At 49.3% G+C, this 27,824-nt stretch overlaps 1 protein-coding gene across 3 annotated transcripts in view; it reads right to left on the bottom strand.

Annotated features, from left to right (window-relative positions):
* Positions 1-7,061: 7,061 nt before the first annotated feature.
* The window catches only part of PKIA (protein kinase (cAMP-dependent, catalytic) inhibitor alpha), a 35,857-nt gene continuing 15,094 nt past the window's right edge, over positions 7,062-27,824 (bottom strand). For 2 of the 3 annotated variants that reach the window (XM_014951925.1, XM_014951927.1), the window contains exons 2-3: positions 11,874-12,051; positions 7,062-9,376 (exon numbers count right to left, since the gene is read on the bottom strand). In XM_014951925.1, the coding sequence (XP_014807411.1) occupies positions 9,297-9,376; positions 11,874-12,024 (231 nt within the window). In that variant the 5' untranslated portion in view covers positions 12,025-12,051 and the 3' untranslated portion in view covers positions 7,062-9,296. Of the gene's footprint in view, positions 9,377-11,873; positions 12,052-24,937; positions 25,102-27,824 lie in introns of those variants that run through there. The other variant, XM_014951926.1, reaches the window with a different exon arrangement.

The raw sequence follows: 27,824 nt of genomic DNA, 5'->3' as shown, positions 1-27,824 counted from the left end.
CTGGCCCCGCTGGAGTTCTAGTGGTTTCCACCATTGGAGTTCTACAGCAAGAGACTCCAAAGAGCAGAAACGGGCTGGGAAAGCCTGAGCAAAGGCACTCACAGAAGCAGTGAATAAGGCAAGTCCTTGCAAAAAAAGATGTAACTGTCCCACTCTGCTTTTCAGAACACTGCTGTATACCAGGAATGGAACCAGAAACATGGCGTGTGACACTTCAAAGGCACCTGTTTGTCACTGGCCTCTCCCAAGATCAGGCTGGAATGTTAATGCCAGGATGAAACCTGCCCCGAGACGCTGCTGGGACGGGTTGAAGTGTTGCGGTGAAGGTTTTATCATTGCTGTTGCTGGACAGAAGACACTGGTTGTATCCAGGTCTCAGATCAGCCGTGGATGGTGATCTTGCCTCCAGGAGCTGAAGGGTTCATGAACGCTGGGCTGTGCTCACCAGGAGGATGCAGGTACCAAAGTTCTCCCTCTTCTGGGGAAGCCTGGGCTGGCTCTGGGTGATGGGGTCTGTGGAGGTCCCGTGCTGGGGACTGAGCTCCACAAGCCTGTGGGGAAGAGCAGAAGGAGCTGTTCAAGACCCACTTGTCAGCGATGCAAACCTCTGCCTTTGGGCTCGGGGCTGCTTTTCTCCTCTTTGGCTTGACTCTCTTATTAAGCCTGTAAATCCCCTTGAGAGTTCCCTTTGAAGGTGAGCGTATCAGTCCTGCTCCCTTTCCTTGAGGACAATGAGTGAAGTTTGGGGCCACTGTCAGGTGGTGGCTGGAGCATCCTCCAGGAGAAGGCAAGGCCTGTGGTGTGTGCGCAGCGGGAATGGCGCTGAGGGGAAGGCCTGGGAGCCCAGCACAGGAATCCTTTCCTGCCCAGAGGGTAGATGGTGGAGATTCAAAGCCTCAGACAAAGGATGCGATTTTTTCTGAACCTTTGATGTGACGGATCAAAGCTTTGGTCTGTTGAGGGAAGGATGGGGAAACAGGAACTGCTGCTCCATCCGTGGATAAACTGGTGTCCTAGGAAAACCGGTATTCCTGAGCCACGGGATGTCAGGCTGAGACACAGGCTACTGCCCTGGTCATCCTGCCCTTGCTTCGTTTCAAATACGCCTGAGGTGCTTTCTTTAAAGAATAAAACACCCCAAAGTTTCCACGCCTTTCCACAGGGAAGGGGAAGAGATCTCACCTTCAGCCACAGAGGGACGCAGCACCTATGACTTGAGGTATATTCAGGTCCCTTATATACAGCTTTGAGCTTTGACTGTAAAAGATCAGCCGGCAGAAGGGATGAAGAGCTGTCTAGAAGAGAGGGAACCCAACTCTCTGGAGGAAGGAAGGTCTCAGGAGGCGGTTCTTGCCTTGGCAGTGCCATCCTCAGGGGCTGCCACCCTCAGAACCACCGAACGAGTGGAGTGGAACAGTCTCTGCGGGAGAGCCCTTCCCTCCCACATTTATTTCAAGTTCCCGGGATGAGGGAGCGTTTGAGCTTCAGCTGAAGGACAGGAACTGCTGGAAAGGGCTCCCCCCTCTCCCCTGCAGCTCCGGGGTGATGCACTGCCCCTTCACCCCGCGGGCAGTGCCTCTGTGCTGCGGGAGGTGCAGCCGGACAGACCCCATCTCGGCATCACAGCGCAGAAACCACAGCCCAGCTGCCCGGCCACGGCAGGAAGGGTCTGCAGGCTGAGCTGGTACCTGCCCCGTGTCTCTGCAAAGGGCTGGGGGCACTCCCCGTGCAGTGTAAGCACCAGTGTGCCCTCACACCCCACGGCACAGCAGCCTGGCACCCAGCAGCTCATCCCTTCCTACAGACAGGAACAGCCCCGGCCTGGGCCAGGAGGCAGTGCTGGTTAGAGTGTGCTCTGCTTCCCTGCTGCTGGGACACGGGCAATGCCCAGGGAATCCTCACCTGATTGCAGTTGGTGAGAAAAGCAAGTTCTCTGCTTGAAGAAACTGTGCTGTTCTACTCATTATAGATCATACAGTATCTACATGATTATACCTATATAAACGCAGTCTGCCTCCATACAGCTATATCTCATCTGTATGATTTGATGGAGATACAGACAATGATACATAGACATAGATACAGATATTTTACTGATGAACCATGTGGGTCAAGAACCCAGCGGTAAGGAAGGGATCTTTCACTGATCTGAACTCACATCTTGGGTGGGGAAAATATCTCACTCCTGGATGAGCAGTAGAAAGGCTGATTTCCTTAGTCACTTCATCTCCAAATTATGAACAAAACTCATCAGGATCTTTCTGAAACCTTCCTAAATGTTCTTTGGGCTGTAGACAAAACAGCAGAATAACAAACCCTGACTGTTCACCTTGAAGCTGTCAGAGGGCACACGCTCCGCTGAGCCTGCGCGTTTCCTACGGAAAAATCTTTAAAAGCCTTTTTATTTTACTCAAAGGGACCAAAATGGGCTAATCTTTAAAGTATTAGATGTCTCAGGCTCAAAGAAGGATTGTATCCAGTGTTGAGGAAGCAGCAAAGCAGAGCAGAGCCATGTCAGTATGTGCTACGTGAGCAGTACAGAGGGGAGTGAGCTCACTAACACGAGATCAGGGCACTGACAGGAACCCACCGTGATCTGTCTCAAAGCAGCAGTTTCCATGGAATGATACTCAGGTCTGTTAAACAGAACTGGTGTTCGGTTCGGACACCACCCCTGCTGTAATTCCTCGTGGCAGTTCCTCTCTCACAGCCCCTTTGCGGCACTACTCACATCTTAAAATAGAAAAGAACATGGTAGTAGATGGAAAGAAATATGTTTGGAAGTGACATGTATCTCCCTCCTCCTTCTGCCGTTAAGTGCAAAGAAATAGCACAATATGAAACAGTCTCATTCTGTCCCTTCACAATCAAATCACAGCCCAAGCCACGGCTTTTTCAGGTATGAAAACGTTTTCAAGTTCTTGCGTAAGAACAATTTTCAATCACTGAGGGTTCAAAGTGGGGACTTGTGGTTGTCTGCTCCCACTGAAGGCACCACATTGCCAGCTCAGTCACATGCTTTTATATGCAATACAAAAAACCTTCTCCCTCACCCAGGGAGAAAATACAGAAGCCCCACTTTAAATATTTAACCGGTTACAGTGGTTCCCCCAAGGTAGGGATGAGGGCAGTGAAAGGGGTTCCTGGAGGAGCTGTTCCCCAGCAGTACCAGCCCTCGCTGTCTCAGCCCATGAGAACGGGCCAAAGGAGCAGGACATGAAGATGGAAGAGGAGTTTGTGAGCCCTGACTGTGGGGTGCACGGCGTGGGGAAACCCTCCCCCAGAGCCGAAGGGAGCTCTGTGTCCCAGACGCTTCAGGGAGGGCACAAGGCAAAGAACCTGCACTGGGTTGTGCTCCTGAATCACCCCCTGGAGAAGCCTCTCTCTCTGCTGACTCTGCACGTAGGAAATTACCTCCAGCTCAGCCCAAACCAGTGCGCTCGGTCACATGAGGGATAATCAGTGGTTTTGAATTGGGGCAATTTATTCAGTGAAACCTCGGGGAAAAAAATGCTCCATTAATTCTCCCTGGGACTGAAACCCTCACCAAAAAGTATCGGCTGGGCCTGTTTCTGGCAGTCGGAGTGTACGAGCTCGACACTCACCTGAGTCTGTTCTCCTGTTTCTGGCAGTCGGAGTGTACGAGCTCAACACTCACCTGAGTCTCCCTTCAGAGAAGGGAGTTCTTATGAGGTTGCTCTATAATCTGTATAAATCATATCCCTCTTTTTAAATCTTTTTTTTTCCTCAGAATGTACGGAGCACAGAGTAGTTACAATTGGCACAGAGGTAGCGTGGTGTAAGACTCAAAGTGGTTACTCACTTCTTTCCTGCTCTGGCAGGGTCAGATGATCTCCAGAGGTCCTGCCAAGCCCCAGTCAGTCTGGGACTGTGACTCGAGCCTGGAATTAACTGCTGGGTTCTTTACAGTCACTTACATTCGCTGTCACTGTGAAAATGGTTAGAAAACCGGAATAAAACACTGTATAGTCTCACTAATAAAATAACATTAAATATAAATAAAAACAGCAGAGAAACAATAACAATCAGTTTCAGTGTGGGAGATAAAAGTATTAAGTCCTAAGTATTCCCTGGCTCCCCAGTGGGTGAGTACCACTTTGGGAAGTGCTGCGGGAAGCGGAGCGGTGGCTGGGGAGCAGAGCCCTTTGCTGGAGAGGAGCCCGAGGTGCCTGGCAGGGAGCTGAGGGACAGGGGGCTCCTGCACCCCAAACACCCATGGAAACGGGGAGTTGAGGCGTCGGGGCTCGCGCTGTGCATCGGCAGCCACAGCGGTACCACCACCTCGGCAGGGTAAATGAGGTGCTTCGTCGTCCCAAACAACAGCACTTGCAGGTCAATAGGGTGACAGCACAAGGAGGTACTGGATGGGCAAAATCCGGCAAAGAAAGAATGCTGTTTAGTACAGGGCGTGGATTTGTCTGTAACGTTAAACATGGGAACTTGCTTTGCTTTGACTCTCACAGGCCAGTAACCAGCACAAGGCAGGCCAAAGGCAGCAATGCATATATATATATATATATATATCAGGAACGTACACAGCTTTCATCAGGGAGATTTATCATTTTCAGCTTCCAGCACCAGGGAAGGCTTAGGGAAGGTGTTCCCAGCAGAACCGTGGAGGACACAGTGCGCAGCAGCTCCATCCCCTGCGGCACCTCGGGAACGGCACCAGCAGCGCTGGGGCTGCAATGGTTAAATACCAATTTCTGGGGTTTCAGTGACAGAAGCATAACATTTTTGCTATGTTTGGGAGCAGCACTGCAGCCAAACTTACCATCACTGGCATAACTCACAGTATTACAGCTCTCCGGGGGCCCTCCGTTGCTGGAAGGGCAGGCAGACTGCTCTGCAGGTAGGAAGAGTTCTCCGTGGCTTTGTCTCACACAGAACTGCTTCTCAATCCTAAAACACCTGCTCCCAACCCAGAGACTCGACTTTGGAGAAGGAAGAGAAGACAATAGACAGTGTTCCCTGCTGTGGCAGCATCGGCTCTGTGCGACCCATAGGGTATGGGGTGGAGGGGAGTGGGCAAACCTTTATGTTGGCAAGTGTTGCCTTTAGAAAAGCAAGTGGTTTTGATTGTGGACTCTTCCAGAGCTTCTAACACCTGCCAAACCCTCTCGAGAGGTGGCAGAACGAACACTGCAGCAGAGAGAGAAGCAGTAAGAACCAGTGGATTGAGTGCCGCCCCAGAGAGCCATGTTGGACGGGAGACAGCAGAAACTTGTGTCTTTTGAGCTGTATGTACCTAACCAGGCACCAGTGCTGGTGAAGAAGGTTCTCCCTGAGATTTTTTTAAGTGTCTGATATGTTTTCAGCACCTGAGATTAACATCCTGCCTCAGGACTCTTCTGGCCTTTGGTAAAAACATGTTGAAAAGTTGTATTTATTTGAAGAAAGAGCAATCCAAAGCCTCAGTGTGATGGCATCAGCAGCAGGGCACGGTCTGGGGATGAGGTGGAAGGGGTGGCAGGGCTCCAGCTGCTGCACGGTGTGGATAACCTGCAGGAGAAACGCTTTCTGACAGGTATGAGACACAGGAGAAGAGCCAAGGCTGCATTCAGTCAGGTACAAGAGGCACCGATGATCCTCTGCCTCACCATTTCCAAGGGAATTTCTCATCACCTCAGTGACCCCAACCCACCACCACTCCTTGGACCTCTGTCTCTACAGGCCGGTTACATCTCTAATCCTTCCCTTTAAAGGATGCCACCGGGAGGTGCCACCAGGAGGTGTCCCTGTGCTATCAATCCTTACTTTGCATGTCTGTATTTCTGGGGGAGGGCTCCACACCATCCCCACAGCCACGGCAGCTACTGCAGCAGCATCACAGTGTGTTGGGCTGTGCCTTTCCCAACACACGAGGATGTTGTCCGTGTGTCCAGGAGAGTTCCTCATTCTCCCCCTGGATGAGAAGAACCACAGATGGCACAGACCTGTGAATCCCCCTGGCCACCCCACCCTGCAGCTCGGCAGCACAGGGAGTAAGGCCTGGGGACAGCAGGCTGTTGCCAGGGAAATGAGGACCGTGATGGAGGTGTTCCTGAGGATGGTGAGGAGGTGTTCCTGAGGAGGTGTTCCTGGGGACCACAAGGAGGTGTTCCTGAGGAGGTGTTCCTGGGGACCGTGAGGAGGTGTTCCTGAGGAGGTGTTCCTGAGGAGGTGTTCCTGGGGACCATGAGGAGGTGTTCCTGAGGACCGTGAGGAGGTGTCCAGGGCTGCGTTGTGCCCACGTTGCAGGAGCACGCAGGAGCTGTGGAAGCCCAGATGCTCTGCTGGAACACACCGTCGTGTCCTATTTGCACTGGGGTGTAACTCCCAGGATCAGCAGAAGAGATGAGCACAGACCACCAAAAGCTAAATATCACACTGTATTTCTAGGCTGCGTATTCCCATTTGGAGCGTGGTATTTAGTTGGAAAATACCTGGTGTATTTTCAGTGTCAACGTGGGTACAGCGTACGCCCAGGCCCACGGCAACCCACAGGACATGAGGAAGGGCTACAGGACGCCCCGTGTGCTGCTCTGTTTATTGCCACTGGGGGACTCGGGCACACGTGTCAGAGAGAAGGGGGAATCTGATTTCATTTGAACACCAGAAGGAAGGAATAATTAGTTGATAAAATAGGCCCATCCCTGCCTGGTGACAGAGGGCCCGGCTCAGGTGTGTTCCACGGCTCTGCCGCCTGTCCCTCTCAGGGGACACGACGAGATAGAACGAGGGTGTGAGGAGCTGGCCCAGCTCTGCTGCAGAGGGAACCCCCTCCTCACCCGAGGCCAGGCTGCTGTGAGAGGCTGCAGAGCCCCCAGCCCCACGGCGCGGGGGAGACAGCAGTGCCCACGGCCACCCCTCACCCTGCTGCAGGGACCAGCACCGCGCTCCACCACCCAGAGACGGGGCTCAGGGGCCAGCAGAGACCCCGGAACTGCTTTAAACACAACAGAAAACAAGAGGAGAAACAGAGACGGGGCTCAGGGGCCAGCAGAGACCCTGGAACTGCTTTAAACACAGGAGGAGAAACAGAAGAAACGGGTACAAAATAGAGAGGAAAGGCTGAAATGAATTTTATTTCACAACACAGAAGAATCAAGGAGGAGGAAAATGTACCGAAATAAAGAAAAGCTCTGAAGGAAAATAAGGAAACCCAACACTTTAATGATTACTTATTCCACTATTGCCTTTTTCCGCAACGTTTTATTGATGATGCTTCGTGGCTCATCAATAAATAACACTATAAAAAGCCCTAGAGCCTGCTTCCCTTCTGGCGGTTGTGCTGCGTTGCCAGTAACTAGTCCATGGCAAAGGGGCACCCATTTCAGCTTGGAGACCTGATGGAAGAGCAAGGGGGGGAAACTACAAACAGATCAATAATACGGTGTTAACTGTGAAAGGAACACTGAGTGAAACAAATGAATAAATAATTAGTTTAAGGATAATAGTATTTTCAAAGCAAATGGATACCTCTGTTACCAGCAGGACAGGGCTTCTGACAGCCAGTGAGACAGCAAGGCATTCCGCTTCCAGACAATGGAGGGTGAGTTAAAATTCCACTAAGGAGCCACAAGCAAACTGCCGCCTTGGGTTTTATTAACACTAATGAATGAGCTCATAATACTGATCAGAAGTGGGGTGGTTTTTTCTCCACACATCTCACAAAAAAATTCCAGGTGACAAGTACTATGATACACGTGGTAGAAACAAACAGCTGTGGCCACAAGGATGTTTCCTTAACTGATGATTAATATATCCAGGAAGCAATCACACTATTCATTAGTAAAAGTTTACAAACATTAAAAAGTGCATAACATTGGAAACCAACAACAACACAAAAATATATATACTATATATACTATATATAAAGAAAGTGACCTCACCTCCCGTTAGTAAAAGCAAAGGGCTCTCCTGACTGTGATGGTGCTGAGGTGAGTGCCGTGGGCCGGGGCACAGGGGGCTCTCAGGGCCCAGCCTGGCCTGTGGGGCGGGATGGGGCGAGGGACTGGCCCAGCAGGGCTACCAGTGACTAATGGCTGCACCAGCCATCCCGTCGAACCAGCGAGGGCACGGGTTGGGCAGTTGGTTTGGAACAAGCCCCCAACTTCAGGTGCAAGGTGCCAAGTCCCTCCCCATGTCCCACCAGGAGGCACCAGGCTGTGGCATCACCATTGGGCTCCTGGCTGTGCCAGTGCTGGGACACGGCGAGACACAGGAAACCCAGCCCGCGACCCACCAGCGGGACCCTCCTGCCACCCAAACCCCCTCCCAGGGCATGCTCCTGGCACTGGGTGACACCGGCTGCCCCCCCGGGGGAAACAAGGCCCGTCCCCAACAAGGGGAGCCAGCAACACCTCTAGCACCGCGGGGTTTGTCTGAATTTCAACCCATGTAAGGTTATAAATGCTTTCTGAAAACTACCGTAACAATAAAATACTTGGACTAACATTTTAAAAAAATATCTCAGAGAAAGATTAAGAAATCGGGAGCAAAATTAGAAAAATGGGGAAGAATAACATAAAAGATTCAATTTGAGTCTCTGATATGCAACTAACTACAGGCAAGTGGCAAAACCGTACCAAGGACACGAAACACGCCCAAGTATTCACATTAACAGATCGCTTTGAAGGCTCATCTAGTAACAAATCAGGGTGTTGCTGAGTCATTTAGGTTTAGGCATAACCAATCTAGCGGCCGAGGCTGTAAATCTACCGTGTGCACATCACCACATGATGCAAAAAACCAGCCCTTTCAAAACGCGTGGTAGAAAAATTCACAGTAGCAGAGCTATTCCTCAGAGGCAGTGGGGCCGGGGCAGTGTGAGCGCTGGGGCCGTACGGCACAGAGCCCATCCTCAGGAACAGAGCTGTGGAACAGGCAGAGTCCTGCAAACAGGGCTTTCCGGGGGACAACTCTCTGGCCGGAGAACCTTAAACTCTGAGGAGCACAGGAGCCCTCTCTTAAGATACACGACTACATCCTCCGGCGTCTCACAGGCTGTTTGCTACAAGGTTTACCTGTTGTGCTTTCTAACAGCGCTCCATCCAGCAGCCATCGGGAGGGGATCCGTGACGCCATCCCGCAGGGTCTCTCCGTGCTCAGCCGTTGCTGATGACAGGGGCAGGGGGCATCCCAGCTCCTGCCGCCGCTGCCGCCCCCATGCCCAGCGCTGCGTCGGGCTCCGGGCGCCGAGGACACGAGGGGTGCTGCCCCCGGCCGGCTGGGGGACACGGAGGGGTCCCCGCGGGCCGCGTGGGCCGGGAGCGGGGGCTCAGGGCCGGCCGTCAGCTCTCCTGCTTGGCTGCCTCCCCCTGCGCCTCCCCGCTCTGCTCGCTGGGCTGCCGCTGCGCATCTCCTTCTCCCTCTGCAACACACAAGGGCAGGGTGAGGGGTCCGCCCTGGGACAGAGGGGTTCGCTCCCACTGCCCCCACTGTCCTTCCACCCCTGTCACAGGCAAAGGGAAAAGAGACTGGGACTGCAATCTTGCATTGAAGGGGAAACCTCTCACTCTGAGGAGAGCCGCGTCCTTCCACCCCTGTCACAGGCAAAGGGAAAAGAGACCAGAACTGCAATCTTGCATTGAAGGGGAAACCCTTCACTGTGAAGAGAGCCGCACTTCACAGCATCACCATGGCTGGAAGGGACCTCTCAGATCATTGAGTCCAACCTTAACAAACCAAAAAAACCCAAACCAAACCAAACTAAAACAAAACACACCACCCCACCACATCACACCCACCCACAACCCAACAATCTTGGGCACTAGAGCATGCCCTGAAGAGCCACGTCTACACGTTTCTTAAAGCCCTCCAGGGATGGTGACTCCACCAGCTCCCTGGGCAGGCTGTTCCAGTGCCTGACCACCCTCTCAGGAAAGTCATTCTTCCTCAGATCTAATCTAACCCTCCCCTGCCCCAACTTCAGACCATTTCGTTTGCTCCTGTCATTATTCCCGTGGGAGAAGAGGCCAACCCCCACCTCTCTGAATCCAACTTGTGTGTCTGTGTTTGTATAACCAGGTGAGACGTGGCATAACTAGTTTGAGGTGCACCTTGACAGCAATCAGATGGAACCCCCACGCCTGGGTTTTCCCCAAATCCTGGCCGGTGGGATGGCCATCCCCCGTGAGCGCTGGGACACTGAGCTGGGACGTGGGCTGCAATGTGGTTTTGAGCCTCTCCTTGCTTTGGGAAGACTGCTGGGATGACACACTAACACTTGTACGAATGAGAATAGAGTGCATTTTCCAATATCTGTGGTTTGGAAGCTTTTACAGCATCTAGGTGTACTAATAACACTAAGTTTAATTTTATTTTCACTGTATGCACTTCCCAGTGCAGGCCTGCTGCTGAAGCCTGCAGGCAGTTCTGTGTCTGCTCCCTCCGGCCCGGTCCTCAGCAGCTGCACACACTTCTCTGCAATGATTAACTAACCAAAGCTGCAAAAAAAGCCTCCAAGAAAAACCAGACTGCTGAATTTTGTATTAAAATTTAGGCTAACAGTTATTTAAACCATTCTCATCACTGCAGAGCTCACTGCATGTACAACGTGCACACCACCAGCGTTACGGGCACAGGGTCATGGTGCTGTACCCACACAGGAGCCCAGCTCTGCCTCCCCAACACTCCAGCAGCTGCACCCCAAAACAGGGATCACTTCTATCTTCTAAATGGACAAGACCAAAGACAATTTTGATAAATTGTCTTTGATAAATTTGAGACCAAAAAAAAAAATTAAAGCAAGCAGGAAGGCTGGTATTATGCATTTCAAATGCCACCTACTTTCTATTTTTCCAACATTTTGCACGTATCCCCACATTAAAATAAGTAGACACACCTACACACAGACTAATCAAGCCTGGCTTTTCAAATAGAAAAAATCCAAAAGGCCCTGCCCAGCTCGATCTGCGTGCATCCAGAAGCTACAGGCCCCAGGCTGGCAGCTGCAGAAGGAAAGACTAGATGTACATCAGTCTGAAAGCCAAGAAAAGCCCCCCCCACCTCCAAACAGCACCACCCCCAGAGGACAAGCTGCCATGTCCCCTTTCCCAGGGAGGAGGCTGCCCCCAGAGCCCTGTCTGGTGTCTCACAGAGAAACACCTGACAAACTGTTATTAAAGTAAGCACGAGGCCTCTCTCCTAACATCTGGAAAGGGCTTCCAAGTACCTGCAAGCTCCACCCGTTCACCCCCACCCAGGTAATAGGCTGATAATGCCCCAGCCAGGTCACTATGTTTATTTCTGTGAGGCCTTCCCCCGCACACAGTCCCTCCGGCCCCTTGGCCATGGGCGCCCACCCAGATGAAGACCTTGGTAAGGTCAGTGGTGAGGTGAGGCTGGGGGTGACATTGGCACTGACCACCTCAGAAGAAAGACAAAGCACCAGCAGGGAGGGGAAAGGGACAAGTCACCCAGAGAGAGGGACCCGAGGGCAGCAAACAGCAAGGCTCTGCTGGTACTCTGTCCCTCGGCACCTGAAACAAAACCAGTCTCCACAATGACCTTTCAAGTGGACACATGGCTTCTGCTACGGGCTCCAAAGGAGAAAGGTCTCCTTAAGAGTTAGATTTTAATAAAGACTTCCTTATTTTCTTCCTTATGCTCAATTTTCTGTAAAATTCATCATGACATGGAGCCTGTCACTGGGTGCTCGCTGCAGAATGATTTCCAATAACCTGCTGTTCTTGCCAATAACCACCCTGCCCATTGAGGAAATCGGGGCTTCTTACTGCAGGCAACCCTGATCTTACTTTATTGCTGGGGGCCAAGGGAATAATGCACACACACACACCATGTTCTGTGTGTTTGCTGTGCTACCCTTGGCTCTAAATACTGATACTGAAAGCCCCCAAGGTACTCACCCGCTTTGTTGATGTCAAGCTCTGATAACTTTAAGGCGAGTTCACTGGAGTTCCCACCCGGCGAGGACACGAGGATGTCATGTAACGCATTTCTTCTACCCGTTCTTCCCGAAGCAATAAAGTCTGCATATGTAGATTCCACATCAGTCATTGCTAACAAATATCCACATAGCAGTACCTGGAGGGGAGGAACAGGAACAATGCTCAGAACAGCAGAAAACCAGATGATGTTATGGGATGGGAAGAGGTGCAGGGTTCTCCTGATGGAGCAGACTGGCTACACAGTAAGCAGCAAAAGGAGACGCTTCAATCTCAAAATTTGGAGAAATTGGCGAAGAAAGAGAAAGTGAGAAAGGTGTGTGGATTATATGCAATCTCTATTCAACAGTATTTTAAACAACTTCATTTTTCATACTTCATAAAGTGCTAGTAAGTACTTTATAAAAGCAATGACCTCAGCAACATAATTTCTTTATAGAGCTGTCTCTGCTTTTAATATTAGCTGGGAAGTAGGAGGTAGGCAGGGGGTGGAAGAAAGCTCTTTTCTGCACAGAATGCAGAGTGTAAGGAGTAACAAACGGCTGGTGCTGGTGTGTGCAGAGCCCCAGGCCCAGCCCTGGTGTGGTCTGTCCCCTGCAGCAGGGTGGGTTTGGGCTCCGTGCACAGACCTCCCCACCTCACCCCATCTACTCCATGGGGCAGCGGCAGCACAGGGAGCCTATCACCAGGGAGTCACCAAAAGGAGTGGGGACAGGCCAACGGAGCAAGGAGAAGAGCTACACTCTAACAGGCACCTTAGAAACTACGCTCTGGAACCCAGAGATACACCCAGAAACTCCTTTTCTTTCCAAAGAATTACTTCTCGTGTTCTGAGGGAACACTGTGATGCTGTGTGTCAATGTAAGATCTGCCAAAGACACAAGGGAGCTCCCAGTCCAACCTCAGTGAGACAGAGATCTGCACCCCTGGTGGAGAACCTGCTCTGCCTGCTATAGACCCAACCTATACAGTTCTATACGTTGTAAAAAAACCCAACAAACTAATGGAGAGCAGAGCCTGGGGAGGGGGGTGGAGAAGGCACTTTCTAGCTCATCACAGAGAGAGCTCCCACTTGCAACCTCTAAGGTTTCCTGCAGAGCTGGGCTGCTGTGCTTCACGTGTGGCTTCTATGGGAACTGGGGCCGGTTTCTGCCAGAGCAGTGGTCCAGAGGAAAGAACCACCAGCCAGACCCAGCACCACCCCCAGCTTCATTTCCGAGGGGTGTTTGCGTGGAGGGGACACGGCAGCACCGTCCCCGTACGGGGACAGCTCGGTCTCCGCTCACCAAGGGATGATCCCTGGTGCCACCTCCGCAGAGGGGACACATCTCCATGGCCAGTGCCCACCCTGGACAACCCCTGACACCATCACTGACAGCAGCACCAGACTCAGCCTTCTCTCCTTAAATAAAAAGGTAAAACCTCATTTTCATAAACACTTTCCATTTTAAAAGTAGATCCAGAGAAGCCGTTGGCCGACCCCTGCCCACCCTCCGCTCCCAATAACCGCAGAGGTCCCCCCTGTCCCCCCCAGCCCAGCCAGCGCTGTGGGGGCACACACCACGGCTCTGCACAGCCACAACGGGCCTCACACCCTGTCTGACTCATCTGAATATATCGAGTACCACCCAGGAGGGACTGAATTAAACAGAAGCCCGTTGCTATCGGGCTTTGGTGTCCCCTGCCAAACACTGACGGGCTGGCAGGGGAATTCTACTCCCGTGAGCAACCACTAAGAAACAGGAAACTGCTTAAAAAAACCCCAAAACCAAACCCCAAACCAACCCGCCAACCAAACAACAAAGCCCCCGAAACCGAAACTAACCAAAAACCCAATACTACCACAAAGTAACAAAGCAGGTAAGGTGCAAAGGGAAGAGAAGCAGCCAGGACAGCTGTGATAAGGTAAGAAAATGGCATAAATTTCCAGCCTCACCAGAGCTGTTCACTGCAGAGTATCACCAGAAGGTCAGGAGATAAGACTCTAAGTGTAACCTCCCCCCTGCCCACGGGAAGGGAGAGCAAAGCCTGGAGGCCAGGAACCCAGAGGCTTGGGTTCTGTCCCTGGTGTGGCCCCAAAGCCATCACTCCCCCCACCACACTCATCTCATTTTAGTGTAGAACAAACCCCAGGGGAAGGCATCTCCCCGTGCCTGGAGGCCAGGAACCCAGAGGCTTGGGTTCTGTCCCTGGTGTGGCCCTAAAGCCATCACTCCCCCCACCACACTCATCTCATTTTAGGTAGAACAAACCCCAGGAGAAGGCATCCCCTCACGGGGCCGTGGAAGCTGCTGGCAGTGCCTGGGGACAGGGGGGCAGAGAAGGACAGGGAGGGGGCTGCAGGGCTGCTCCCCACAAACCCTGCTCCACGGAGCGCCCTTCTCTAGACTGTATTCTTCTTGAAACACCCCATAAGCCACACGGGGCCGTGGAAGCTGCTGGCAGTGCCTGGGGACAGGGGGGCAGAGAAGGACAGGGAGGGGGCTGCAGGGCTGCTCCCCACAAACCCTGCTCCACGGAGCGCCCTTCTCTAGACTGTATTCTTCTTGAAACACCCCATAAGCCACGGAGAGCACTGGGGCAAAGCTCAAGTTTGTTTCATTTTAGCTATGAAACAAACCATAAAGGAAAATGTGCTCATGGAGAACTTGATTTTAAAGGTATGTTTTCTATAGGCTCAATATGGCATTGCTAACAACATTCTGATCAAAAAAGAATGTTACCAAACACACTTATTAACACGTCCAAGTTTTCCTGCCTGTGTCTTCTCCTAAATGTCAAACACCATTCTGTTTTGTATTGGCATTATCTCGAGACATTCCTGTATAAATATGGCACTCACATCACCCAAGAGCTCCCCTTCCAGTGAATGGCTCAATGCCCAGCACTGCAATTATTCACTGAACCACTCATTAAGGAATTACCATTCACTCCAAAAAACCTCTCTTTTTTCCCCTCAGTCTCTGTGGAAGGAGTGGAATTAGCTAATAATTCTGTGAAGCATAATTTGAATTTCCTAACTAATCGCATTAACAGACATTCCTGCATTAAAGATTGTGGTCACAGTCCCACTAGTTCTAGTATTCTTTATTTTTTTTAATTTATTTTTGAGTTGCAGCAAAGGTCGTACTCTGCTACAGGCATGAGACTGAACAAGGCTGCACACCTCACTTCTTCCAACCAACGCAGGCCCCTCCGTGAGCACGAGGCTGGTGCAGGATGGGTCCCTCAGCAGCTGGTAAGATATAGCCCATCTGAAGCCCCCAGCTCTGCTTTGTCTCCCCCCTTGCCCCCCCAAGTCACTTTGCCCGATGAGGGGTTAGAGCTTGCAGTACGGCCCCAGGGGTTCACATGGCAGAGCTCCTTTCCTCGGCTTCTTCCTTCCATAAAACTTTAAAAAGGTGGCTGAGACTTCTGTCTCTGCCCCCTCCCAAAGAAAGGTGTGCTGGAAATCAGTGGAAGGTCCTTAAAGAACTAGGGAGGCTGAGGGAGGCAGGTGGGCAGAGCTGCTCTCCTGGAGCTTTTGCCAGTGTGGTAAGACATCTCAGTGCTACTAACGACCGCTCTGGCTCACACACACTGCTGCACCGGCACAGGGTTCATTTGTACCCTCTGCCCAGGGAGGTTTTAGGGGAAAGCACCATGAGGAGCAGAACCAGTACCCAGAGAATGCAGGGAGAGAAAAGAGAGATGACAAGAGCAGTGTCATTTAATAGGTACAGAAAGAATCGGTGTTGGTGTTTTCAGGAGGTTTCCAGAATACTTCTTGATCTCCACAACCCAATTCTGTGTTAAATTTTCCATCCCCGTGCTATATATAACGAATCTTATCCCCCAAGTTTCTGAAGGTAACTGTCAAATTTCTACAATTGTTTTTCTTCTTGTACGCGCTTTGGTTTTATTGAAATAATTCTTTAAAAAGATCCCTAAAAAGTTGGTGGTAGCTTCACAAATGAAATCCCAACCTGTGGGCATTCCATAACCATCCAGGGAAAGCACGTGCCGTGCGGAGCCGCTGCTCCCGGGAGGCTGGAGGGGAAAACGCAGGAGTCATGGGGACACCAGCAGGAATTAAATACTGTCTGTACAGTTCAGGTCTAGAAGTCCCCAGGGCTGTTGAATTCAGCCTGCCCAAGGGACTAGCTGCCTACAAGAAGCCCAAACACATTTAAAGTACCTTCACTAATTGGTATTTATTACCATGGTGAAAGGCAGATGAGTAAGAAGGGGCACTTGGGGCAGGGCTTGTCCGTGGGATCAGGCACAGGGAGCTGCCGTGCTCCTGGCAAACCAGCACTAACACCGAGACCCTGCAGCAGAGACCCTATAGACATACATACATATATGTGTGTGTGTATGACCCTTCAGCGGTTAATCCCCCTCTTCCTTCAGATATGCTTAATGATGGCCCTGAATAAGCGATTTTCAAATAAAACTCTCCCAGGCTTTGGCTGCTAAATGTTGTATCACGAGCAGCACATTATTTAAATATAATTATCTATATTCAGCTTTCAAGAGGGAACAAAAAAAAAAAGAAAGAAAAAGAGAGATAACTTGTCATTTAATAGCTTGTCTGTTTTAAAGAAGGTGTATAATTATGCTTTTAAAATAAATTTTGGTTCCAAATCCAGCCTTAGCTTAGAGGCAGGGCTCCTTCGAGCGAGGAGACAGCTCTATTCCCCAGGAACCTGGACACAGATTCCCACTTTGCCCTTGGGCTGCTGTGCTGGAAGCAGGAACAGAGGGACAATCTCACAAAAGCACACTTCTCCCACAAGAGATTGGGTCTGCCATGCTATACAGTAGGATTGCTTTTGCACAGACAGAGGGGAGCAAGAAAATAGCACTAACTCTGGAAAGCCAATGAAACGCAACAACCAGAAAAAAAATGAAGCAGCTGTTCTAAATCTGCATTAAGGAACACATGGAGTCGGATATCCTGCAGCTCGTAACCTATACAGAGATCATTCACTTAGACAGTTAATGGGTTTTCCTTCTGCCTTATCTAAGTTCTATTTTACCTAAAGAGATCAGCCTGCCCGTGTGCTGGGCCGCGCTGTGCCAGCCCCTCTAATCCCTGCAGACAACTTTCACCTGAAACTGACAGGTTTAGTCACTTTCACCTGATACCAGAATAGTTGTGTGATCTACCCAGGGCGCGGTGCGAGCCCTCTCACGCTGTGTCAGTGCTGCAAAGGTCACACTGTGGAACCCACTCAGGTAAAGGATTGTCTGTCAAACAGATCTCCAGCTCCAGGCAGAAGCTTAATGCTGTGGAAGCGGCTGAGAATGGGATTCCTTGGACGGATTTGAAATGCCTGTGTACACACATGTAGGTAGGAACCTACATGAGGTGATTCATCTGATCCATACGAAGGATCTGCTTTAGAATGAATACAGCTCACACCTTCACTGTGCTCATCTCTTCCTACTGAAGAAGAAAAAAAGAAGTCAGAAGGTGAGCAGAGATCTTCATTATCCATACGTTGAGCTGGGTGACATTAATCATACTCTAGATAGCCTAAAAAGATTCTGGTCCATTACATTTTTAAATTCAGCATCTATAAAATGATTATCCACGTAAGACCTGTCTTTTTTCCCCTGCAGATATACATCTTGCTAGATATTTCTTTACTAGCACTAATGCTTTCGAGGTCAAAGCAAAAAAAAAAAAGACAAGACAGACTTAATTGTCATTAAAATCAAAGCAGAACAGACAAGAAGCGGCAGACAGACAGCATGCAGTACACTGCTGCACACTTCTCCCGTTCAATGGGAACCAGCTGTGTTTCCTAAGAACTAGCTCCATGGTGCAAGGCAACCTCCACTCATGTCTGAGGGCTGACACACACAGCTGTGCTCCAGCAGCTCCAAGGAGTTCATTACAGCTGCTGCGGTTCCTAACAGCGAACCATGGAACTGCCAAGATCAATGATCTTTAGCCAGTTACAAGCCAAGAAACCCAGACCATCCCTTCCCCGTGAAAGCAGACCCCACCAGGTAAGCCATGGCTGTGTGGTGCCGGGGCGAGGGCTGAGGTGAGCCCTGCTCCTCCCTGGCTCAGCCAAGCGATGGTGGCTGGAGGCACCAGCCCAGGCTCATCTGCCCACCTGCTGGGGTAGAGCCGTGCAACTGCTCAACCACGGCGTGGGGTGAACAATCCCATTCCAGGTGGGGACATACCCAACTGGGTACTCTGTCTAGAGGACAAGACCAGGAAGGAAACAAAGGAGCTGGGAACGGGGAGGAAGCAGGAATTGCCAGAGAGCTGGGAGCAGAGTTACCAGTTCCACCTGTAGGAGCAGACAGGCAGCTCCAGCTGCAGAGGACCCTCCGGCTGCTCTGCCAAGAGGTGCCCCTGGGCTAACCTGACCCAAGGACCTCACACAGGGCCACGGACTGGAGAGCCAGGGGTTGGGATCACTGAAAAGACATTCATGGGAGGGAAGGAAAGCCTCAGACATTTTCCAGTAGGCCCATAACCTGGCCAGGTGTGTAACAATCACAGAATCATAGAACGGTTTGGGTTGGAAGGGACCTTAAAGATCATCCAGTTCCAACCCCCTGCCCTGGGCAGGGACACCTCCCACCAGACCAGGCTGCTCAATATTTCTACTACTTCTCTGTATGGCATCCTTATATTTACTACCACCAAAAAGACTGCTTTTAGCATCGTAGATCCTGTTTACTAAGAACACAGATGTCACTTTCCTCTTTATGGAGGATTCCATCTTAAATATTTTAATTTTTTGCCCTTGGAACACACAGTATTTCCACCACTCACTGCTGGACCAGGCAATACTCATATCATAATACCCATTTTCCCCTGAAGCTGCAATAGCTGAGGTTGTCCTAGAAGACCTTCTTTCTTCTGATCTCAGTGCAAGAGCTCTGGCTGAGCAGTTATCCTTCCCATCACACTGCTCCCCTTCCCAGCTGACTGACGCCGGCACTTTGTGCCCTCTGCCCATCCCATGATGTGTTCACAGCATCTCCAGCAGCAGCGTGCGGGGAACAACAGCGTGTCGGAGGGGAAGTGTGCAGGCAGAACAGCAAGAGGGAAATGTCTGGGTACCAGTATCGGGACAGCATTTGAAACTCAGGCTGTTGGTTATCCTGCACGGACAGGAGGATGCACCAGCACTTCCCTATCTGCTAGGGTTCTTCAGTGTTTCACTGCAACGTGAGCTCTGGCGACCAAGTGTTCAAAATACTTCAACACTCCACCGTTTACCAATCCTTGAGCTCTTCCTTAGCACTTAACACACAACTGTCCCCCTCCGAGGCACTCTCCTCACACCTCTAGGACGTTGTAAGCTCCAAGGGAGATGCAGCGTTTGCTGTACCCTGTACCATCTCAGCAGGCCCTGGTGTAACAGCCTGTGTGTGTAACTGCCCTGTGACACCCAGGGACTCACCACGGACGTGTGTGCTGCAGCATCCACAGCAGAAGAGATGGACCATATCACTGCTGCTGCCTGGGCAGCCGCACGCACAGCACTAGAAGGAAGGGATCTGCCTTTTTCGATAGCAAGATCATCCACAACTGTGTGTTGCCAAAGATTAACTACTGGCTCCTGTGTTTGATTTGAATAAAATCAGATTACCTCTTGCAAAAACAACGCTGCTGTAGCATCATCTGCTTCTGCCAAGATCTCACATTTCACATGCAAACTTGGAGCTTGCCAAGAATCTACCCAGTGACACCATCCTCTTCAGGATTTGCAGAGATAAATCCCGCTGGGCCAGCCTGCCGGCCCGCAAACAGGAGACAGGCAGCTTTTTAGCAGTGCAAGTATTGGAACCTCTCTGTGCCACGATACATTCATCTGTATTTCATTCATGGCATATTTGGGCAACTTTTTGGCTCATCAATAATAAATTAACTTTTCCATGCAATTTTTTTTCCTGTGGCAGGCATTTAACATCTACTTTACATTTGAATCAGTTTTCCCAGCCACCAGACATTCTGCCGTTCTTTTAATTACTATCTAGAAGCTACACAAAAAAGGCACAATGGGGCTGACAGCATTTCAGCTTTTGCAACTTAAAAGCAGTTCCATTTATTACATCTCAGGCGATAAATTCAGGTTTTATATCGCCTGTCATCTCATACGGTTTCCCCTTAGTCCCAGCCCCACATCTCTGGAGGTTCCCATCCCTCCTGCATCCCGTCCCCACGCGCAGGCTGCAGGGAAGGGCTCCGGCTCCGTCGCCAGGCAACAGCTCAGCCTACTTAGCCCTTCCCGAAATAATCCTCCCAAACGAGCTTTTTTTAGACTGGTTTCCAGCAGGAATACTGTACTGGTTCTCTATAACGGACCGCTGATGTTATGGCCACAACACGAAGCAGTGGTCCCCTGGGAAGCCCTGGCAGCTCTCTAGGATGCCACAACCCCCATGGCATTCCTTACCAAACCCAGGACCCCTCTGCGCTGGCACAGCGAGGGAAATACCTCACACCTTGCTGTGTGCCTGCCCTGTCTTCTCCAGGTGTGTGAAAGCCATATATTTATAAGGAATAAAAATAAATCTTAGTTGTCGTTTGCCTTTACTCTATTTATTCATGGAAGAAAAAAAAAAATAATTCTCTATTAATGTAAAATCAGCCACCAGTCAGAAAAAACCCAACCCCTCTTTCTATGAAGTCTATGATAAGTTTAATCAACCCAACAGAAGGAACACATATGCAAATATTCCATGTTGCGATTCATAATAAAATAAGTTGATTTCAGAACTCTTCTAAGACAAAGTTCCAAGATTTTAAAATCCCATTACAGATGCCATGAACTGGGGCTGCATTTGCTTTTCGAGGTACCTTCGCCAGCCCTGCAGGACCTGTCCTGTGACACACTCACCATCTCCAGCCTCACACCAGCCCTGCAGGACCTGTCCTGTGACACACTCACCATCTCCAGCCTCACACCAGCCCTGCAGGACCTGTCCTGTGACACACTCACCATCTCCAGCCTCACACCGGGTTCTTCTTGTTGCAGCCCTGCAGTGCTGCTGCTGCCAGGCTGGGCACAAGTCTCCCATTTCCTTACCACTGGCTTATTTGGGAATCTTAAGTTAATTCATTTATTTAGCAACAGGTAGAGCAACATAAACACTGTTCTCTTCTTACAGCATCAATCTACTCCAGAGGCCAAATGCCTGACCCTGCACCAGGCTGAGGGACCAAAGGAAGGAGGTCTAATCGTACAAAAGAGATTTTAATTAACGGAAAGGTTTTACCTCATTCTTTTCCTTGCCCCCTGGACATGCTCAGCAGCAGCTATGTCTATGGAGAGCAACAGCGTGTCAACCCAGAACTCAGGGAGAGAGAGGAAGAATGTCTCCCAGACCCAGGGGAAGTAAGGACCAGGTTTAAATGAAGGTCCTTGTGGAGACCTGCAGTCTTCTAATGGGAGAGGGCAGCGATTTCACACTGTTTACAAGATCTGAAGTCTTAAAGATAATCTTTTCTTAAAAAGAGCAGGCTGTGGCAGACACAGGAAGGGGTTCCCAAACCCAACCATGTGAGGTGGTACAAAGGGTTCACTTTCCACCTCCAGCCACACAGCCACATACACGCAGAGCAGCCAAGCTGGCCCAGAAGCAGCCTTATCGAGGTTCAGTCAGTGGATTCTCCCAGAGCAATGCACTTCAAGTTCCTCTTGCACGTTGCATTTATGGGTATTTAAAATACAGGTCAAATAATTTCTAACATAAAAGAAAGAAAAGAAACCCTTCATGTATGCTGTCAGTTCAAAGACGGGAACCTTACCCACCTCTTTTGTATGTCCACATTTAAAAAAGAATCTAATTAAGCAAAGAGGAAAAAAGTAAAACAAACATCAACCTTTCCTCCCAAATATTCCTTTGTGACCTAGGATCATTCTGAACACTTGGGCTTGAATGATCTGCACTTTGGAGAGCTGTCCTTGGCAATGCTGACAAGTGTCCATGTGCTGGTACCAGATGGAAACTACAAAATGGCTTGCACATACCAATATTTAATTAGCAGTTGTGCTGCATTACACAATGTGTTCAAGCCAGCTTTAAGATGCACTTCTAGCTGCAGACCCAGGGACCCTGAGGAATACAATAACCAGCAGCAACCCAGGCCCTGCACACCTCAGCTACTTAACATGCACGACATACAGCTTTGAATCCCCAATTTCAAGCCAAACTAAAGCTCAAATACTTAATTCTTACCCCTCCAATGTCTGAATTATTCCTCTAAAAGAAAGAGCTAAACAAAGGAAGATACCAGGGTATTTTCCCGTTCCTATCTTCCCTAAGATCACTCACGAGAGGGGAGGTGGAGCATGTAAAGACAGCAGCATTTCCTCTGGCAGAGCTCACTGATTTCAGCCAACCATGACCAATTGCTCCATCACTTCAGGAGATGCCTATTCCAAAGGCATACAGTGGGCATTTTATACCCACACCAGGAAAAGTCACCCAAGTAGACTCCCCCACCTCCTGCAGCCCAGGCTCTTCCCTCCGGTCACAGCTCCCACAGCAGCTCTGAGCCCTGCCAAAAGGGTAGAGAGCCCGAGGCTCAGCCCAACGTACAGTCCTTCCTACACACCTAAAACCAAAGTGCAATCAAGTACAAGCCGTGCTCTCTGGATACGAGCATAACCACGCAGGTATGAACAGACAGAGAGGAGCTGTGCCCAGTTCCCCAGGGCATTCCTGGTGTGAGCACCCTACAAGGCCATGATTCATTGTAGACATGGTGTTTACAGACACCAGCAGCAGTGGGTTTTTCCCCAAGACTAAAGCCCTTGTTTTACATAATTGAGACGAGGAATCTTTTCTCTCTTATTTTAAATAACTTAAGAGATTAGCTTTGACATTTTTGGGTTTCTGTACCAAGAAGGGTAGAGGAAGAGTATATACTGGATTTTCAAGCCTTTAGGTTACTTCCAAGAAAGCATTCACCATAGAAACACCGTTCCGAGTTTTCTCCAGATCCCACCGCATCGTTCAGCTCAATCAATGCCTCTCAGAAGACCAAGAGCCATCAAAGCTGCAAGCACGCTGCAAGAGGTGACACGTTTGCTTGTAGGTTAACTTGAAGCATTAATTAGGTTGTCTAAAAAGTAACTGCTCCACAAGAACCCCAGGTAAAAAGAGGACACTGTCCCATGTGCAAGGGACATGTCAGATTGGGGCGAGTGAGCACAGTCTGTAGAGGCTCTACTTTCAGTTTCAGATGACCAACACCAGATACTACAAAGGACCTGATGCTTCAGATATTAGTAAGAACCAAACTTCTTAAAAACCATCTTGGAATAAGGAGTGAAATAAACTAGTGAACCCATCCTCTCACTGCTGAGAATGTGACTTCATGGGCTGTTGAAACGAAGGACACCCCTACAAAATCTGAAGATACGGTGCAAACTTCACCGAAGTTGATGAAAAAACCACTTTGATTTCAGGCGAGTCAGAAATTCACCCATACTGGAAAAAAACATTCAGGGAAGAAAGGGGGGGGTGTTGGGAAGAAAAGACATTCTTCTTTCTACTACTTGGCAATTAATGCCTGCCTTTTGTAACAGGACTGTTTGCACTGGGCTAAAGGCTTCACTGAACACGTGCTTCACAGGCAACACTGCAGGATGCTTTAACTTTTAGTGTCATGGCTTCAAAATCTGCCATCCCAACCACCAAAAATGATCCTTTCCACCCTTCCCTTGAACAAAGTTCTCCATTGCTACTTCGTACCTACAGTCTCTGCGTGGTTCAACAGGAACAGACAAATGGTGCTGAGGTTTGGGTGACAGACACCAGCCCGTGTTTGTTCCCATCCCAGACTCCAGTGGAACCAGGGCTGAAAACATGGGGAGATGAGACGTGCCTTCATTTCAGAGAAGCTTTTCAGCACAGTCCAAGTGAAATGCCATTCGGATGAGAGAGACATTAAGTATACCCTGCTCAGCCTCAGGGTCTTCCTCTTTTAAATCTTTCTTCCCAAAATGCTCCTTCTCCAAGCAATTTGCTCCTAAACGCTTTGTCAGGAATGTCTTTAAGTGTGACTTCCAGAATCAAGCAATATTTTCCCCCTTTTTTATTTTGCTACTCTTCTTGCTTAACTCCCTACAGGGATTATTCAAGTACTGAATATTATTCAAATATTGAAATCAATGAAAATGTTACAGATTTAATTCACTTGTTAATTATTAAACTTTTACATGCAAAACAATGAAAGGCAAAAAAATACTGAAGTGCCTGGAAGGCTGATTGCACTGGAAAACTCCTTCCCTGGATCACGTGGGATTCTTGGGTCCATTAAAGCTATTTTTAAGAAAATTATTCTCCTGTATGGCATACCTTGCTATACCATTTAAGAGGCTACCAAAACTACTGGGTTCAACAGAAAGTTAAACTTAATCAATTTTTCCCCATGAAATAATAAATACAGAAGGATTTTTTGTTTTCTTTTCTTAAAAAAACCCCATACAACTGGATTGCAGAAAGCGTGCAAAGGTGTGCAGATTCTCTGAGTCTGACAACTAGAAGAGAGTATTATTTGAAGACAGGACTAAAATGAAGAGCTATGCCATCCTCACGACAGAAACAGACAGGACCATATTCACTTTAGGGATACAAGTGGAAAGAAGGGGGTTGTTTAGTTTTAAAAACAAACCAAGGAACCCAGCCCTGTCCCACTCTGCACACACAGCACCAGGCAAACGCCTCTCACCCAGCCAAGCTCATCTGAAGCATTTCCAGTGGACTTTCCAGTGAAGCGGTAACTTAAGAAAAAAGAAACAAAACCAAAAAGACCACCACGAACCCGCTCCAAAACCAGCCAAGCTCACCACCACGAAGCAGCACCTCTAACTTGCTTAAGCAGAGATGGTGATTAGGTTGCCAACAAGGGCAAACTGGCTCAGCCTGATTATTAAGTGTGTAATCAAATACTGCAGTGAGCTCCACACCACATGAAGGTTTCATGAAGCTGCACAGCATTGTGTCTTCCAGATGCCTCAACAGCAGGAATCACGTATTTCAGAGTTAAACCTTACCACTCAGACAATTTTTGCTCGTTCAGCTTCCCATGAGGCTCCTTCTCCTGCACTCCTGTCAGTCCTGGGTGCTCTGACCCAACAGCGGGGCAGAGGAGCTCGAGACAGAACCCTGCCTGACACCAGAGACAGAGAAGTCCTTAGCACAGGATTCAGTAGGTACATCTACAAGAATAAGGAGCTTTAAGTCAGCTCATGTGCTTCATTAAAAAAATTACTCTTAATATACTATTATAAGACTGAGTATCTTTTTCCTTAAAACACCCAGAGACAAACCATGCCTGTTGCCAGGCTATTTCTATTTGCTGGGAAGAAGCCTCGAAAATACTCTGTTGATCACAGTTAACATCAAGTAGATCAGCACAGAATTTTGTAGCTATAATCCTATGCTAGTTTTGTTATAAGAAAGCAAGAATTATAAATAGGTGAAGGCAAAGTATAAACTATAATAGTGCAGGACAACTGGACAAAATAACCTGTGATCTATATAAAGTGATCAGTTTTTACACCAGGAACAATACTGGCAAATACATCTGCTTTTCTGATTCTTCGGGGAAAAAAAAAAAAAGCTTTTCCTTTACCCAGAACGAGCATTTGCCACTAGCTGTGCCTAACAGGGCTCTGCAGAAAGACTTTGGCAAGTGTTGGAAGTGAACCCACTTTGGGAGAGGAAGCTGCAAGGTCTCCTACAACAACTGGCAACTCTCACAATAAAAAAAATCCCCAACAAGTATCATGAACTTCTCCCCTCTTTGCCTGATTTCTGTTGTTTCTTGTCCCGCACCAGTGCCATTTGTATGAAATGCAGTTATTCATTTAAATTCATTTACCTCCCGGGGTTGCTTTAACTTTCACAGATTTCAGCATGTGATGGAGCTTTTCTTGAGTATCTTCTGTGTGGGTGGATCTGATGGAAAGATAAGTTTAGTTTGCAGTGTCACATATCTGTGTTTTTCTGCGCAGAGCGAGGTACATTAAACAATGACAAGCTCATTAACACCTAAACGTGGAATTGCTTATTTAGTTTGTATCTCATTGTGTCAGTGAGACTTTCACTCGGTGCATGAGCAGAAGGAAAACAGAAGCAACCTCTTCACAAGGACCACTGTGGCCATGTCTGGCAGACCAGGAACCCCAGCTTGCCAGAGCTCTGCTCCTCAGGCAGAAGTTTGAGGACCACACCATCCGGGCACTGGAGTGTTGTTCTGCTGCATTTGGACACCTCCTGTGGGGCAGGTCCAGCTGAAGCCCTGCCTCTAGTAATAATTCCTGTGAAAAAACTTCTGAGTGACAGAAAAGCCTGTCTTGTGCATAATACCTACAGCCAGAAGGACTTCCAGGACCTCTCAAGTATTTTACTCCAGAGTCACTTAGAAACAACAACAATTATCTAAGGAGCATGATCCAGAAGTGGAGGCTGCTTCTTTTTCAGTGCACAAATGATAAGACTAGAGTCAGGCACCCTCTCATCTGCAAAAGCGCCGGACCAGAAGGGAAGCAGTTGTGCTTGTACACAATAAACCAGTTTTGGCCAGTTTATACTGGGGGTTCTGTCCTCTGCTTGCACATGGGTTCAAGTTCCTTGAAGGTGAGAATAGTCTGTTCTGAGGCTATGAGAACATGAGGTTATTATACGGAAGATGAGCACCGAGACTATCCTATTCCCTATCCCCACACAGAAAATGCTAAGTTAGACTCAGCCCCTGGGTCAGGACTGACAGGTCTGGTGAGGCACACCCAGGAGATCAAGACATCTCTCTGAATAATAGAAAAGCTCTGGCTGGAAGGGATGTCTGGAGGCCATCAAGTGGAACAACTGCTTGCTCAAAGCCAGGCTAACTCCAAACTTTGGTCTGGTTGCTCAGGCACTCCTGATGAATTCCGAGTATCTCCAAGGATGGAGGTTCCCCGGGCACTTTGGAGAACCTGTCGTTCTCGCAGGGAAATATTTTCCTTTCACGTGTTTGGAACTTCTGTCATTGCAAGTTGTGACCATTGCCCCCTACCCTTTGTCGTATGCCTCCAAGAAAAGTCTACATCATCTCCATAACCCCCTCCTTGGGTTACATCTCCTCGTAGTGTCTTCTCCAGACTGAACAACCCCCATTCCTCAGCCCTGCTCGTACACCGTGTGCTCTGGCCTCAGGGGTTTCCACAGCACCCACTAAACTCTGAACTGGGACATCAATACCCCTTTTGCACCCACGGGTCCATGGACTGTGATGGGTTTAGGGTGAGAGTCCCAGTTAGCAGCTCATCAGCAGTGGCAGGTGAGATGGATGGTACACACACAGGAGGAGTCTGGCCAGCAGCTCTACACGTGAAATAGGAAGAATTCCAGTCTTGAATTCAGTCTCCTAAAAGGTAAACGTAGTTCCCAGACATTTTATTGGCTCAAGAGCCCAGCCTTGTTAAAAGCACTGCAGAAGCAGAGTTCTGTTTGACAGAAACATTGTTTAGTACACAATTAGTGACACTAAAAAGCTGTCACTATCGCCATACCATAGGTGAAATACAGCCCTCAACTTGCACAACTCCGTCTCGGCCTATTCTAGACTTGCTTTTTCTTGATATATAGTAGCATTAACTAGATATTTTCCTTTTAATTGCACCTCTGCACAGAATTTATAAAATCAGATTTCCTCTCTCTGCTTGCTGGAGGGCAACAGCCCAGGTTCAGACCCAAGCTGACCCTCCTTTGTATCCCAACACAATTCAAAACAGCCACGTCACAGGCCAGAGCCATCCATTTACAGCACCAATCCCCAAGGATGCCAGCTCCAGCTCTGCCCAAGGCAATCCCTGCTCCCAGACTAGGGAGATACCTGCCTGTGGGCCCCGGGCAGGCTGCCTGCACCAACCGGGCACAGCACGGCACCGTGTTCTC

Source organism: Calidris pugnax, unplaced genomic scaffold, assembly GCF_001431845.1.
Source record: "Calidris pugnax isolate Ruff unplaced genomic scaffold, ASM143184v1 scaffold61, whole genome shotgun sequence".
Classification (NCBI taxonomy): Eukaryota; Metazoa; Chordata; class Aves; order Charadriiformes; family Scolopacidae; genus Calidris; species Calidris pugnax.
This window is presented reverse-complemented; position numbering and strand designations above follow the sequence as displayed.